The 17,303-nt window shown below is 37.0% G+C and overlaps 1 protein-coding gene across 9 annotated transcripts in view; it reads right to left on the bottom strand.

The window, feature by feature from the left end:
* FRY (FRY microtubule binding protein) overlaps positions 1–17,303 on the bottom strand; it is a 335,554-nt gene that overhangs the window by 160,613 nt on the left and 157,638 nt on the right. For 8 of the 9 annotated variants that reach the window (XM_032314833.1, XM_032314834.1, XM_032314832.1 and 5 more), the window contains 5 exons: positions 10,863–11,002; positions 6,784–6,874; positions 6,483–6,562; positions 6,286–6,366; positions 291–459 (listed from right to left, as the gene is read on the bottom strand). In XM_032314833.1, the coding sequence (XP_032170724.1) occupies positions 291–459; positions 6,286–6,366; positions 6,483–6,562; positions 6,784–6,874; positions 10,863–11,002 (561 nt within the window). The remainder of the gene's footprint in view (positions 1–290; positions 460–6,285; positions 6,367–6,482; positions 6,563–6,783; positions 6,875–10,862; positions 11,003–17,303) is intronic. The other variant, XM_032314841.1, reaches the window with a different exon arrangement.

Here is a 17,303-nt window from a genome sequence, read left to right on the forward strand (position 1 = left end):
CAGCTGTATTTTATGCATAGATCAAAATGTAGCTGATGGGTCAAAAAGAGAAAAAAAGTCCAAGAAGACATTCCACTATACACCGTACTTCAAAGGTGATATGAAAGTTTAAAAGTGAAATTATCTGCCTGCAACTCTAGTATTTGGTTACAAAGCACGTTGTGCACTACTGAGGAAAACGTAGGACTTCTTTACATTGTCAAGTGAATGGGCTTTCATGTTCCAAGTCAGTCATTCTGATGAAGGGAGTTGTTCAGCCCCCTGGTTCTCCTGCCCAAGAAGTTACCTACCTGCATAAACTGAAGAGAAGCCTCAAAGTCCTCCACGGGATACATCTTAATTCGAAAGAATTTCATCCCCATTATCAAGCTGATAATGCTCTGAACAATATATGGGCTCTGCTCTTTGTGTCGTAATTCCTTGAGTTCTGCCATAAATTTCTTCTTCACAGCAGGGAATCTAAAAAGAGAACAAGAGTGGTTTATCAAATAATGGGTATGAAAGTGACCATAATGGAGGCCTCCAGTGTCTAGGAGTGACAGGGCACAGTGACAGGAGTCTTTTGAATTAGTTGAAGAACATGGCTGTCATTTTGTAAAGATCTACTATGTGGGATTGGGCAAAGAGTACAAACCTCTCCTTCTCTTAGTCTATGAGATGCTCAATGTTTCCTTCAGTCAGGGAGAAGATCCAGGGTTATTCAGACCCTCTCAAAATGGCCTTGCTCTTAAATTGAGCACAACAAAAAGCTCCATTTCCTCAGGCTGGGCAATTTCCAGCATACCTGCCAACCCCAGGGACCTGAAGTAGTCTAATTGTAAGCATCTGAGCAATAGCACAGGCCTGCTCTTTGTGACAATGACAGCAAATCATGCCAAGAAATAGTCCTAATCCATTTCCAGAGTTTTCTATTGTTGTTTCTTTCATACTTTCTGGTTAATGATCATTGTAAAAAATATTTTTAGGTTGAGGAGAATCTAATAATGAAACAATTCAAATTGAATCTAAAAGATTGAATAACAAATAGCATGGAGGACATGGGGAGTTAGAGAGGAGAAAGGAGTTGGGGGAAATTGGAAGGGGAGGTGAACCATGGGAGACTGTGGACTCTGAAAAACAATCTGAGGGGTCTGAAGTGGCGGGGCGGGTGGGAGATTGGGGTACCAGCTGGTGGGTATTAGAGAGGGCACGGATTTCATGGAGCACTGGGTGTGGTGCAAAAAGAATGAATACTGTTATGCTGAAAATAAATAAAAAATAAATTAAAACAAAAAAAAGATTGAATAAGAATTTTCTCCACGCCTGGGATGTTACAACTAAAGAAACAAAGTCTGCAAGGAGCTTGAGGTGTCTGTATAAACAGTAAAATAGTAACAATTAATAATATTAATTACAACATTTTCATATAAGATTATAAAAAAGAATAGACCCTAAGAGGTTGGAAAATAGTAGCAGATCTGCAAAGTACCCAAGGTAGAGGAACATATACATAAAAGCTATCCTAACTATTTCTGAAATGTCTAGTTAAAAGGAAAAGGAAAGCATTCTAAAACTCATTGTGTGTTGCTTCCTGAGACAGTCAGCCTGGGATTCCACATATGTGAAAAGGTCAATTAGGAGCAAGGCATGATTAAAGAGGGTTATTATGATTATAAAAGTTAAAGGCCAACTAACAGAATCCTGGAAGGTTGAGAAAACTCTTGACAGCTCAAGGTAGAAACTCGAGGTCAAATAAAATAGGCAGTAAACATGAGGGTACTGTTTCACCAGAAGGCAGTACAGACGGCCATGATGGGCAAGTTGGTGTTAGAGACTTGGCAACAGCTGGCCATTTTCTTGCTCCTGGCTCGGGTGCAGAAAGTTATGTGGGGCTCGTTTGGTAATAATTTGTTAGAACTGCATTTTTCTTAAGCCCATTTACAGACTTTTCTTCATGTTTGCTACACATATTTCCCAATAAAAGAGGTTTTTAAGAAGGCAACGGAGCAGAAAAAAGAGAAAATCCAAATGCCAGTGTCCTCTTTCTTTCCTCCTCCTTATAGAGTAGAACATAATCTGATACTGAAGACGGTGACCATGACAGCTATAGGGAGACATCCAGCCCATACAATATGCCAACCAAAGTTCAGACAACCCTACAGTTCATCTTCATGATCATTCAATCCTCACAACTTGAGCAGAGTAGTATTATTAAACCCTTTTGACAGAACAGGAACTTGAGGCTGGGACTTCTTCATGTGCTCAAGTCGCATAGCTGGTAAGTGACAGCCAGAATTTCAAGCCAAGTGTCTGGCTCTAGAGTCCCTACACTTAATCTCTGAGCTGTCGTGTCTGGACCAGTGGTTCTCCAAGCATGGCCCCCAGATCATCATCATCAGCAGCAGCAGGACTGCCTGGGAACTTAGGAGAAACACTCATTATTGGCCCACCCCACACCCATTGAGTAAGAAACACTGGGGCTGATTTCCAGGACTCTTGTTTAACAAGCCCTAGAGGTGATTTTGCTGTCTAAAGTTTATGAAACACTGGTCTGGACATGGAATCATGATAAGGTATATTTGTAAGACGATTTATATTTTATGCACATTATATTGTTTTATATTTTTGCCTTCACAACAATCCACTGTGTCAGGCAGTGAACACATTTCATTTTACAAATAAGGAAACAGACATGGAAGATCAACATGACAAAGAAGACTCAAAAGCAAGTCTTCTGACACAAATTCCAGGGATTTCTACCATACTCCAGCTGCCTTACCTTGTTATGAACTATGAAATACAGTCACTGTTTTAAGAACAATGTATACAGTTTGATTGGGAAGATAAAGCGATGTGAATAATAATAACAATAATAATTTTAAAATATTAATAAGAGTAATAACCATTAAATATTATTTATTTACAGTTTATTCATTAAACCAATTATGACTAGTATTTAAATTATTAAATATTATTTACAATAATAATTGTTATTGTTATTATTTTTTGTGAGGTGTGTTTGCCACTGCCTGACCCTTTGCTGGAATCTCACTGATCCTTCCGGGAGGTGGAATGGTCAGGCCAAATCACTTTCTCATATTTCACATTGCCTTTATGAGACTAACACACTTAAAGAGGCTCCAGGGCATAGGAGAATGAAAGGGCTCTTTCCAGCTGGAAAATTAGTAGAGATTTCTGGGGATTTGAGCTGGGGTAAAGGCTGAGTCTTTAGGCAATGATAATAAAGGGTGGGAGGCAGAAATGGCGTGCAAAACAATGGAAAGAACATTTTTAATCAAGATTATATAAATCTATTAATTCTCAACTGGATTTTTAAAAATCGTATTTTTATTCAAGTTATTCCCAAACACTAAAAAACTTACCAAGGATTTTAATTTTGAAATGTGACAGCTTGAAAGGAAAAAGTAATCTTATAGGTTAGAATTATACTGTCTTAAAGACCATATGATACTTAGGAAAGTTTGTTTTCTATCCCTAACCCAGGACTAAAACAAGGAGCAGGAGGAGAGGGCAGGTTACTTGTATAACTTACTAGGTCAACAGTCTCAGGAGTGGGTGGCTGACAGTCTATTTATTTTTCAATGAAGAATAAATATGGCTGTCTTTTACTTTTAAAAGTCCCAGATGACATAAACATACTATTTTAGCATTAAAAGTATCCCAAAATCTATTTGCACTTAAAATCTATTTTTCTGTAAAGTAATTTTAGGGAAAAATTAATTCGTTTTTAATGACTGTGCCTTTAGTAAATACAGTAACTCAATGATTACTCGGTCTTTGAAATACTAGAACATCCATATGAAAAAAAAAACTGCTTTAAAATGATTCATACATACTATAAAAGTGAGAGTTTAAGAATAAATACATTATGATTATATTGTATAAAGAGAAAGTAATTTTGAAATCTATGAATCTTAGAGGCCATTATCACTATTTAAATAAATATATCAGATTTTAACCAAAAAAACTTAACCTAAAAAAGTCAAACTCTAACTTAACTGACTTTCAGAAAGTCAACGCTTTGGGTGATAATCACTAAATAGCAAAAATTTTTTCCCTCTATGACAGGAATTAAGTGCATTATTATTAGTAAGTAAAAAATAGTGATTTTGCTAAAACTTAAAGACTAAAATTAAGCATTAATAACTAAAGTCATAAAGAAGAAAATATTTCATATGCATTACCACTAGGAGCTAGATCTAAAGTCTAAAATTAGAATTGCTGTATTACTCAAGTTTATTAAAAAAAAAAAAAAGATAACCACCCTGTACTAGATAAGCATACATCCTTTTTTCCCCCACTGAGAACAAAGTAAACAGTACTTTTCTATGGTAATGACAAAGTAATATTTCTGGCATATTCACAAAAAGGAAACAATGTGATAATTTGGATTATGACACAGGATTGTACTATTAATAAAGGTTACCTATACATTGACTGGTTGAGAATATATCACTGTGATTACTATACACTACTGAAGTTACCATAAAAAGACACTGACCAAGGGATTCTCTTATGACTGGCAAGTACGGGAGCATTGTCCAAATTGAGACATTTCACATACCCAGCTATTGCTGGGTAAGAATTAGGACAAATATTGACATCATGGAAATTAAAACAAGCCATGGTTGGCGGCAAAAGAACACTGGCTTGGTGGATCATATAAATCTGACCTAATATAGAAATTCCTATAACCTTAGAATGTGGCTTAGTTATGACATTGTTTCTCAGTTCATTCACAATCAACATCACTACTGCTAAGGAAGCTAATCTACAGTAACCAATGTTGTCACGCATAGTTCACAACAACTAAGAAAAACACAAAAAGCCATTTTTAGCAAATTAAATTTTCCAAATGATAGTATAAGAGACTTGGGCTGGGATAATTGCAGAAGGAATTACACAGGAATATGCTGAGATTTTGAGGGTTTAACACAAATGAGCCAAAAACATATCAATAACTTATTTTTACAATCTTTTCTAGAAATGGGTTTGATACATGTGAATCAACTTGCTAGGTAATTGAAGCTTCTCCCTTCAAAATGCCAAAATTTTATATTCAGTTGTAACAGAAAAGGATGTATTGGGTTTTTTTTTCCTTGATGGCTCATGAACCACAATTATGACGATGGGCTGCAAAAAAAGTCAACATAATCTCATGCAAAATGGCCCAGATAACTCTGTAGTTTAGTTCTTATGTAGGCTTTGGCTACTTTTTCTTTCTCTCTGTTGCTGCTAGTCTTTGACCTTGATATTTCTCACTGGCATCAGTGTCCCTACCTCTCTCCCACCGAACACTGATGTTTTACATGTTAGAAAAAATATATAGTTGAGATGACTAGATAAACCGGGTTAAATAAGTCACACTGAAGAATTTGGGGGGTATGTTTCCTGAGTTCTTGAACCTTTTCGCTAGGTAAGGTTGCTAAGTAAATACTTTTTATAAAATTTTGTTTTTGGATAAACTGGGTATTTCCATGCTATTAAGTTAGGAAATTCCATCTCTTGTTGATAAAAATCTCTTTGTGAGGATTGCATTTCACAAGCATCAGGGTATCACTGTTGTTCTAAGCTCACCTCCTGGCCTGGATTCATATTTTGTCTCTGGCTCATTTTGCCTAATCTCGGCATTCAGGATTTTGCTTAATTTGCCTCAGGGTTAAATAAGATGAAGATGGGTGAATAAGGTGTGACATCATTTTTGGAGAAGTATTTTATTGCTAATAGTCTAACATCACTTTGTTCTAGCCTGCTAAAGTAGTGTTATGGGGCCAGATAAATTTAGCAATGAGAATTTTCCCCCGACTTGTTTCCATGACAGAGTCTGGGACATTTTTAGCTCAGCTGAATTAAGTAAGGTCTATAGTAGAGGGACATTCTAGAATGGAATTTTCCCATTCACAGATGATATATATCGTAACTACTCACTCATGGAATATATAAAACAAAACTTCTAAAACTGGTAAATGTCTTTGGAATATTAGGGCAGAGAGAAAAAGTAATTGGGTTAGTCCACTTCCTTCTTTGATGCAGTAGTCTGAAACTCATGGACTCCAGGTAGGTCCTGACCCAACTGCCAGATAAAACAGATGCTAGAGAAAACGACTGTAAACAGACTTGGTACTTGCCTTGAGGGAGTTTTAGTCAGTTTCAGAGACATGGCGCCATCGCAAAAAGAAGCCTAGCTCTCTGCGAGCTCACACACAGTCCTTTCCTGAGAGTGGGGCTGGACTGAGGTAGAAGAGGCACTCAAGTTCTTATGGTAAAGGACTGACGTTCACTTACTTAGCTTGTGCCAACACGCCGATGACTTCCGCATACAGGTCGGCCACAATGTGCATATTGCCAGTGTTAGGACCAAGGTACCTAAATAAGATATGATGAGACAAGTGAAGGGTTCCCCGGTCATCTAAAAAGAGCACACTTGTTTTAGATTTAAGTACCCAACTTCTTCAAAATTCTAAGGAGAGAAATTACTTTACCCTTCTTTGTACTTAAAGTGCTTGAAAGCCAAGTTAATAACATCATGTATTAGACTGTCTATTACAGGATGAAGTGGAATCTGAAAAGAAAAAAGAAAAAGATAGCTCTAAACTTGGAAGGGAATATTAAAGATCAAATCAGTAACAGTACTTCTGGAAACTATATGGCCTCTAGCAGTCAATAAGCATAATTCACATGACCCAGTATCTGAAATTCACCAACAACTTAAAACAGATTTTAAAAACATAAGTAGTTTTTAGATAAATCTTATCTAAAAGGAACATTAAATTCCTGACCTACCTGTTTCAAAACTTCTATTAATACTAAAGAAAAAATAAAATCAATGGCGAGGTCCCGTCTTTCCATTAAATAATCTCGTTGTTGTTCATCACTGTAAAATTTAAAATATTCACATTCAGTGTCATTGAAGATACTCAGGAAGTGATACAATTCACCAGACATCAAGGCGCATTCCCAATGGACTGCAAACCAATTCTTCTATTATGAAATTACATTGGTAAATATAGGCTCACGCTTCTTATTATCAGTGAGGGGTAGGGAACTCACATTGGACCAGAATTTTTACTTCAAATTTCAACTTTTCAACCATGTCAGCTCGAGTAGCTACTTGTGGATCTCAATGGATTCAATGGACCTTTCTTTCTTCATTTATTTTTATAAAGATTTTATTTGAGAGAGAGAAGGTGAGAGAGAGAGCACAGGCAAGGGGAGGGGCAGAGGGAGAGCGGGCTCCCCACTGATCAGGCAGCCTGAAGAAGGATTCTATCCCAGGACTCTGGGATCATGATCTGACCTGAGGGCAGACACTTAACTGACTGAGCCACCCCGGTGTCATTCCATGGACTTCTCTAAGGTAACTTTCTGGAATTTTATCATCTGTAGAATGGAGAGAGACCTAGGGCAGGGCTGCCATAACAGAGGTGGAGATTGAGAAACTCCTGTGAAAGAAGCTACACAATGTAGGAAACTGTAAGGACAAAATGTGATTATCAGCTACAGCAGGACTACAGAGGGTGGAGAAAGGTTAGAAATCACTATTCTTTTTTGGTTTCCATGCCTCTTTCCTCTTGACCTTCTGTCACTTGAGATTTATGAATGAAGAAGTGAGGGGGCAGTGGGAGAGAGAATGGTCATAAAACAGGTGGAAGAAGAGGTAGGGAGAGGCAAAGTGGAGTCATTTGAACTCACTCAAAGGTTAGGGAGCAGAATTAGCGTTGGCAGAAGGACAGAAATGTCTGTCCACCCCCAGCCCAACCCCCAGTTTCTGCTTATCTAACGTATTCATTGAGGGCTAATTTGGAATTGAACCAAGAAAGACAAATGACATGATTGCCGAGACCCTAGCACAGAACTGTGGCTAAGAGCCCTGGCTTTGGTGTGGAACAGTCCTGGATTAAAATGATGCCTCTTCTATCTACCAGTAATCTCTGCATTTACAAAATGGGAATAATAATAATAATTACAGAAAGGTCTGCTTGAGTACTAAACAAGATAAAGCATTTACTATATTTAACATAGTCTCTTGAACACGGAATTGCTCAATGCTTGCATAGTAAGGAAAAGCCATGAGAAAGGATGACCAGATTTGGGCTTGTCAGGCAGGTATGTTTAAAATAAATCAAGAACATTTTAAATATCGAATGTTTTACCCTTCAGTCAATGGGAATGAGAAGAAAGGAAGGTGATGTTTAAGATCTAGAAAAGAACTTCTGGAGAAGCTCTGAAACTTTGAGCAAGTCAAATGAAGGCTGGTGGATGACAGAATAGGTTAACAAGGGAGGCTGTAACTGTAACTCTCAAGGAGAAATGTATGGACAGGGTAGGAACTCATTCATTCAGGATCACTGTGACTCGTCCTGCCAAGAAAAAGAGCACTGGCCCAAATCATCTATCTGAAGTCTTTCAAGACCCATTAGAACCATTAAGAGCTTCTGCCAGCTGGAGGAGCAGAAAACACATGGAATTGTATTAAGAAAAGAGAACATTCACAAGTCTGACCTAGAGATTATATCATGGAATAAGTAAATAAGAAGTTTGAAGACTGAAAGGAAGGAGAGCTTTCAAAGATGGCCAACGGCAGTAGACAGAAACTTGTTGTGTTGGATGGCCAACAAGAGCCTTTTAAAGGGGCCAGAGGACCTTGAGGAAGCAGTTCTTGGCAGGGAGAAGAACTTTAAACCTCTGGTTCTTTTTAATAAGTCAATTTATGCTTTCATATAAAAATAAGACCTATACTTTTCCAATAATGAATTCAACTTTATTGCTGGTTTGAGGTCTAACTGCCAGGAGCCAGCAGCATTTGACAAATTTATTTGGCAGTCAAAATGTTGATGTTGTACTAATCTTAGAAATCGTTACCCTAGTACACATCTGTCACATTTAACTGTTTTCAGTTGCTTATGCTTCCTCTAAAGTTCCTCTTTTCTTTTCTTCTAGTAACAGAAACTTGCATTATTACCTACATCATGCTCTAGACACACTTATTCTTTTGGCTTTCTCCCAAACATTCTTATTTGTACCCCCAAATGTTAATTAAATGCTGCTAAGTGGAATTTCTCTGTCCTGATGCCGTATTTGATCTTGGCAATTACTCTGATCTCCTCAAAACAATCAGTAACATGACTTTTAAAATATTATTTTCCAATCCATAAAGAAATTAGTTAATAAATAATCCAGTTTTAGTAACCAAAAACTTGACAAAACAGACAAAACTAAAACTCAATTCAACTCACTAAAATGGCTCCATTCCTCACTCCCAAGAAAAGTTTATTATCTGTTTATAAACTAACATGTAATATGAGAAGGATAATAAAATGATACCATTAGTTAATTAAAGATTTTATTTATTTATTTATTTATTTGAGAGTGAGAAGGAGCACAAGCAGGGGGAGCAGCCCAGCGAAGACAAGCAGATTTCCCTGCTGAGCATGAAGCCATAAATGAACTCGATCCCAGGACCCTAAGACCATGACCTGAGTGAAAGTCAGATACTTAACCAACTGAGCCACCCAGGTGCCCCTGATACAATTAGCTTACTGATCACACATTCTGAACCATTTTCAGACACAGAATTAAGATTTTACCTTTAAAATTATATACATCAAAAATATTTGTAAGAAGAGTCTGCTAATTAGAATAGGGTTTCTTTTTGGGGAGATAAAATGTTCTGGAGTTAGTAGTGATGGCTGTACAACCTTGTGAATATACTAAAAACACAGAACTACACACTTTAAAAGAATGAATTTTGCCACATGTAAATTACATCACAAGAAAATTCCCTCTGTTCAACTAAGAAATGATTCAACATGAAAACCTTTTAATTTCTCTCCCAAACAAGATGATAAATAAAGGACTCAATCTTGCATAAACTCAAGCATATTATAAAATGAAATTACAAGTGTGGATGAGACGTAATTCATTCCATAACACTGAGAAGTGGGTATTTTAAAAAATGTATTAGACGTGTCAAGAGAAATGAAAGAGATAAATCACTCACAAGAAGTAATTAATGTCTTATTTTCTGAATAATTCATTTCAGTTTACTTCTCCTTAAAAATGCATAATCAATTCATACAGAGAAGTCTGTTTTTAAAATATTTTTTAAAGGTAAATATAGCAAACTTTCTTATATTTACTTATATTTCAAACATGAAATTACTTATATTTACATTAACTTTTGGGGGATGCCCATTCATTTGACAGTACATGAGTCTTAAATTTTATGGTTGTTAAAGTGTTTCTGTAGCAGCAAGTTCCACTTTTCAAATCCATAAGAGAAGGGGAGCATAGAATAAACAAAATTCTCAGCTGCAAGGGAAGTTTGAGATGATGCAACCTGACTTCCCTGTTTTTCCTCGCAAAAACACTAAAGTATAGAGAGATGGTGAGTTGTCCAGAGTCACAGGGTTAATTTGTGGCAGCTCCAGGCCTACTGCTGATGTCCCGCCCCACCTCCTCCCCACACAGGCACCCTGGGCACTCAAGGATACTAGCAAGGACGAGACAGCATCACGCAGGGCCTGCAACAGCCCTTCTGCTTTTAGGTATACACTGGAGGAGAAAGAGCTCAGGAAAAAAGCAGACAAGAGGGTAACCTAGGGCCCTTTACACCTGCCCCACCAATGTCAAAATAAGGCTAAGTATATCTTTTCAACCTGTGACAAGTGACAGTGACTAGTACTCCCACTGCTAGCTAGACAGCTGCCCCTGCCCTGTCCCCTGCAGCACCTGCTAGGTATCCATGTGCAGACAGGCAGATTTAGATGATGCATAAATCCCATTTTGACTTATGTTTCTGGAAGGAAGGAAGGAAGGAATGAAGGAAGGAACCTCATAATTCCTACACAAAAGAAATATACCTTTTTGATTTATTGCTTGTTCTTGGTCTGTATTCATGTGATTCATCCTCAATGCCATTTTGCCTTTTATACCAGTCAAATAATGTACGCAGAATGGAAGGCAGGCAGTACTCAGAAAGGGAGCTCATTGAGCTGATGACCTACAGAGAAAAACAGGTGATAAAAAGGCTTTGGTGGCCCTGCCAATTACTGAGAAACTTTTCATTTCACAAATAACTTCAAGGATATTCACAAAATCTTCCTACTTATCCCATCTTTCCTTTAATAATCTTTATTAGTACATTCCCAAGAGCCCCAAAAATCTCTCAATGTTGACAGATGTTTCTTATGTTATAATTTTGTGGTTCAAGAAAGTTAATTACGTTGACTTCCTTTCATTCTAGAAATTGGATGTTAATTGCATACAGGTTGTTCATGGACTGCAGAGAAATCATTTCCCACACTATCCAAGAAGTGTAGTGTTTTGTACTCCTTAACTCTCAAAAATGCTTGTTGTATAAATAAATATATTAATTAACACAATTACATTAGTCACTTAAGTGAAATAAAAAAAAATCTAGCTTCCAAACAACCCAAGTGGTAATATAAGGTATGGTTTTCTGACGATAATCATTCATCTACTCATCTGAGTAATGCCCCAAATTAGACTGAAGACATAAACTAGTAGCAATAATTTCCTGTGTATCACCTTAAAGGCAAACTACTTCTCTCTTTTTTACACAACAAACATATCTTTGATAGTCGAGTTTTTATTTTAATTTCCTTATCTGGAAAAATTTGCATCTTTTATTAATTACCATGAGAAAATGAATCCCAATTGATATCTCATACCATGTGAAAAAATTAAAGAATCATACTATAAAAACTTAAAACTATAAAACTTCTCAAGAAAACACAGGAGAAAATCTTTGTGACTCTGGACTAGCTGAGAATTTCTTAGGTAAGACACTAAGAGCAAATTCCATGACAATTTGATACTGAACATCATCAAAATTAAAAGCTTCTGTTCTGGGGATGGTTCAATCAAGGACGGTTCACTATTTACAAACTAACCAATGTGATACATCACATTAACCAAATGAAGGATATAAAGTCATACAATCATCTCAGTAGATGCAGAAAAAGCATTTGACAAAATTCAACATTGTTTATGTTAAAAATGCTCAATAAAGCAAGTTTAGAGGGAACACACCTCAACATAATAAAGGCCATACATGAAAAACCTATAGATAACATAGTACTCAATGGTGAAAAACTGAGAGCTTTTCCATTAAAATCAGGAACAAGGCAAGGACGTCCACTATTACCACTTTTATTCAACACAGTACTGCAAGTCCTAGCCTCAGCAATCAGACAAGAAAAAGGAATAAAAGGTATCCAAATTGGTATGAAAGAAGTAACATTGTCACTATTTACAGATGATATGATACTATACATATAAAAAACCCTGAAGACTCTGCCAAAAAACTATTAGAAACAATAAATGAATTCAGCAAAGTCACAGGATACAAAATTAATACACAGAAATCAGCTGCATTTCTATACCCTAGTAACGAAGTAGCAGAAAGAGAAATTATGAAAACAATTCCATTTACAGTTGCACCAAACAGAATAAAATACCTAGGAATAATTTTAACCAAGGAGGTAACCTCAACTCTTTTAACTATTAAGATGTGGACAAAAGAAATTGAAGAAAACAATCATGGATTGGAAGAAATAATATTGTTACAACCTCCATACTACCCAAAGCAATCTACAGATTCAAAGCAATTCTCATCAAAATACCAACAGTATTTTTAACCGAATTAGAATAAATAACCCTAAAATTTGTGAACCTCCAAAGACCCTGAATGGCCAAAACAATCTTGAAAAAGAAGAACAAAACCGAAGATTATCACAATCCCAGGTGTGAAGATATATTACAAAGCTCTAGTAATCAAAGCAGTTCAGTACTGGCACAAAAAAAGACACATAGATCAAGGGAACAGAAAAGAGAGCTCAGAAATAAACGCACAATATATGGTCAATTAATCAACAACAAGGGATGCAGGAATACAAGATGGGGAAAAGACAGTCTCCTCAACAAATGGTGCTGGTGTTGGGAAAATCGGAAAGCTATACACAAAAGAATGAAACTGGACCACTTCATTATACTTTCTCACACAAAAATAAACTCAAATTAGATTAAAGACACCTAAAAGTGAGATAGAAAACCATAAACTTCTAGAATAAAACACAAGACAATAATTTCTCTAACATCAGCTATAACAACGTTTTTCTAGATATGTCTCGTCAGGCAAAGGAAACAAAAGCAAAAATAAATTAGTGGGACTAAACCAAAATAAAAAGCTTTTGCATAGTGAAGGAAACCATCAACTAAATGAGAAGGCAACCTACTGAGTGGGAGAAGGTATTTGCAAGTGACATATCTGATAAGGAGTTAATACACAAAATATATTTTAAAAAATTACACACCTCAACACCAAAAACTCCCCCAAATAATCCAATTAAAAATGGACAGAGGTCCTAAGCAGATATTTTTTTTTTCTACAGAAGACAAACAGATGGCAAACAGACACATGAATCACACAATATCACTAACTATCAAGGAAATGCAAATCAGAACTACTATAAGATAATACCTTATATGTGTCAGAATTTCTAGAATCAAAAAGACAAGAAATAATAAGTGTCGGTGAGTATGTGTCCAAAGGGGAACACCTCATGCACTGTGGGTAGGAATGTAAGTTGATGCAGCCTCCAGAATACGGAAGCAACCCAAGTGTCCACCCACAGATGAATGGATACAGAAGATACAGTATGTGTGTATATATATACACACATACATATATACAATGGACTATTATTCAGCCATAAAAGATAAAAGAGAATGAAATATTGCTATTTGCAACAACATGCGTAGACCTAGAGAGTATGGTGCTAAATAAAATAAGTCAAACTGAAAAAGGCAAATACCCTATGATTTCATTTATGTGTGGAATCTGCAAAACAAAACAGAACAAACAAAAAGGAGAACCAGACCCATAAATACAGAGAATAAACTGATGGCTGCCAGAGGGGCGGGGCTAAGGGGATAAGCAAAATGGGTGAAGGGAGTGGGAGCCACAGACTTCAGCTATGCAATGAAAAAGTCATGGCGATGAAAGGGACAGCATAGGGAATCAAGGCAATGATGCTGTGATGGTGTTGCCCAGTGACGGATGGGAGCTACACTGTGGTGAGCCCAACAGAGTGTATAAACTTGTAGAATCACTATGCTCTTTACCAGGAACTACTGTAACACTGTGTGTGAACAATACTTCAGTAATAAAAATTAAGAGCTTCTGCTTTTAGAAAGATACTGTCAAGAAAGTGATGAAAAGGGCGCCTGGGTGGCTCAGTGGGTTAAGCCACTGCCTTCGGCTCAGGTCATGATCTCAGGGTCCTGGGATCGAGTCCCGCATCGGGCTCTCTGCTCAGCAGGGAGCCTGCTTCCCTCTCTCTCTCTCTGTCTGCCTCTCCATCTACTTGTGATTTCTCTCTGTCAAATAAATAAATAAAATCTTTAAAAAAAAAAAAAAAAAAAAAAAAAAAAGTGATGAAAAGACAGGTTGTAGACCCAGAGAAAATACTGGCAGACACCCCTCTGATTACGGCCTTATAAACAGAACATGTAAACCTACAATGAGAAACGTTGTAACTACCTCATTCACAAACATGAATTCACAAAACTTCTCACAAGCAAATGATAACCCCCAGGGCAGATGAGACAGTGTTTAAAAAGGCATGTTCAAACACAACCGATCCGTAAAAAAAGTTGGCCTAACCTATCTGGAAGGAAATTTGGAAATGCAAATCAAGAACCTCATAAATGGCATTCGTGGTAAGCCCATTCTTAGGAATTTATGTCAAATACACAATTAGAGGTAAGATTGTTCAGGAAAACATTACCTATTACATAAAAAATGGGAACACTTTAAATGTCTAACTATGTGAAAATGCTTTAATACAATGTGGAATGTGATGTAGATGACCTCTGAAACTATTAAAAATCACAGTTCAAAAATATTTAATGGGGGCACCTGGATGGCTCAGTGGGTTGAGCCACTGCCTTCGGCGCAGGTCATGATCTCAGGGTCCTGGGATCAAGCCCCACATCAGGCTCTCTGCTCAGCAGGGAGCCTGCTTCCCCCTCCCTCTGCCTGCTCTCCATCTACTTGTGATCTCTCTCTGTCAAATAAATAAATAAAATCTTTAAAAAAAATATTTAATGACATGAAAATGTCCATAATATGTTAAGTGGAAGAAGAATTAAAAAATCATTTAATTGGTAGCATTCCAATTCAGTGCAGACACTACATAAGTGTGCATATCCAGAAAAGATAACTAGGAGGAGATATACCGACATACTGAGAGTGCACATGTAAATCAAGAATCCTCAGGACAGAGAGATCACTAGAGGGAGAAGTGGGTGGGAGTTAAAGAGACATGAAGGTAGGATTTTTACCTGCACCTTTTGTAGGAAGGGTAGAAATACCAGATAAGAGCCAAGTTAAAAACTAAGCAAAGACTCAAAGGCAGAAAGGCTATAGTGATTAAGGTACAAAATAGTTGTTTGTTCATAATAATTACAGTGATTAATTTAGTGAAAGTTTTGAGTGAACTGAGAGAAGAAATATTTGGTTGGTGTAGGGACTCTGGTATACCAGAGTAAAGAAAAAGACTGCTGAAAATCTTGATGTAAAACTAAATCATAGCAAGTACTTAATGCTAGTCTGAAGAATTTCAGTTTTCTTCTCTAGAAAATGAGAAGCTTCTAAAGACTTCTGAATAGGAAAATAAGCCCACTGACACGCTGAGGAGGTTTAATTCAGCAGTGATGTGTAGGTTGGACCAAAGAGGTTTGCCAACAAGGGTGGTTAGGAGCGCGCGCGCACACCCACACACACGCACACACACACACCCCTGAACTGAAAGAGGTTATTGCCACAGTTCCAGGCACACAGTGATCATGGCTTGAGCAGGGAGGTGGCAGAAGAAATGGAAAACCTTAGTTAACTTAAAATGTTTCTCTAGTTAAGCTGGAGAGGCTTAACTTCTTTTTATAAAGGAAACTAGAGCAATGGGAGCTGAAGTGCTTCATGTCAAGGGGACTTTCTACTGTCAGCTTTAAAAGCAGCTCTAAGATTGAACACAACGATTATGCGTTCTTCCTCAGATTCTCTTTCTTGAGAACCTTATTTCTTGCTCTCTCTTATGATTGCGGTTATATGGACATACACAAAATTATACATTATCTTTATCTATGGTTTAATATCAGTTCAGAAATAAATAGGCTATTGCATTCTGCCTGCCCTGGGAACAGAATCACCAGTAGTTAGTAGTTGTTTTTTTTTAATTGAAAAATTATTATTATTATTTTTTAAAATAGCCCTCCCCCCACACACTGTAATATTCACAGCCACAACATATTCTCTCTTTGTTCCTGTGGATACAACAGTGGGAAATTTGGGGAGGAAAGCAAATTAATGGCATGTTCCGGGGGTAATTTGCAGGTTCTTTCTAAAGTTACCCCAGCGTAAGAAAGAATACTTCTCCAATCACCACTATCTCATCTCATATTTTGAATTGGGAAATGAAGGGGATTCCTCCCAGAAGGGAAAAAAATCAGAATTCAGAGTTCTTCACTATGGGTTAATTCTGTCTTAATTATCGCATATGTAATAAAATCCCCAACCATCCACTCTAATATTTCAGTAATTTAAAAATACTTGTGTAAGTCTGGACGAGACATGATGACTAAATATAATGTGTTATGTTAGAAGGTATCCTGGAACTGAAAGGAGATGTTTGGGAAAAAGAAACAAAATGCAAATACAGAATTTAGTTGCTAATAATGTACAAATGTTGGCTTCTTAGGCGTGACAAATACACGTGGTAATGAAAGGTGTTAGTAAAAGAAACTGAGTGCGAGAAACATGATAACTATCTGTACTATCTTTGCACATTTTCTGTAGCTATTCACAAAAGTTTAATTAAAAAACACTTGTGTGGGATATTTATATGCTTCTGTTATTTACTACGGATCCATAAATGCAATCTAAACCTATGTCTATCCCTTAATCATCGCTGGGTAGGGCACACAATATTCAGCTAATTACACCTACTTAGGTGTAACCCAGAGGCTCCGTAGGGAACGTCAGGAGCGTTCATTAAACCTCAGCCGTAATAATTTTTTCTACCCATTAAAGGCATCTCGAAGCCGTTCTCGCTTTCTATCTACTAGACATACTTTCCATGGCAAATACACTGAGACCATCTTAGAAGAGATGAAAGGTCAGGATGGGGTGGATGTGTGTGTTTTTTCCATCTCTCTGTTACTGCCCTTTTGAGTCCAGGCTTTCAGGAAGGAAGGGTGGAATTTGCAAAGACCTGGCCCTC

Source organism: Mustela erminea, chromosome 15 (genome assembly GCF_009829155.1).
Source record: "Mustela erminea isolate mMusErm1 chromosome 15, mMusErm1.Pri, whole genome shotgun sequence".
NCBI classification, from domain to species: Eukaryota; Metazoa; Chordata; class Mammalia; order Carnivora; family Mustelidae; genus Mustela; species Mustela erminea.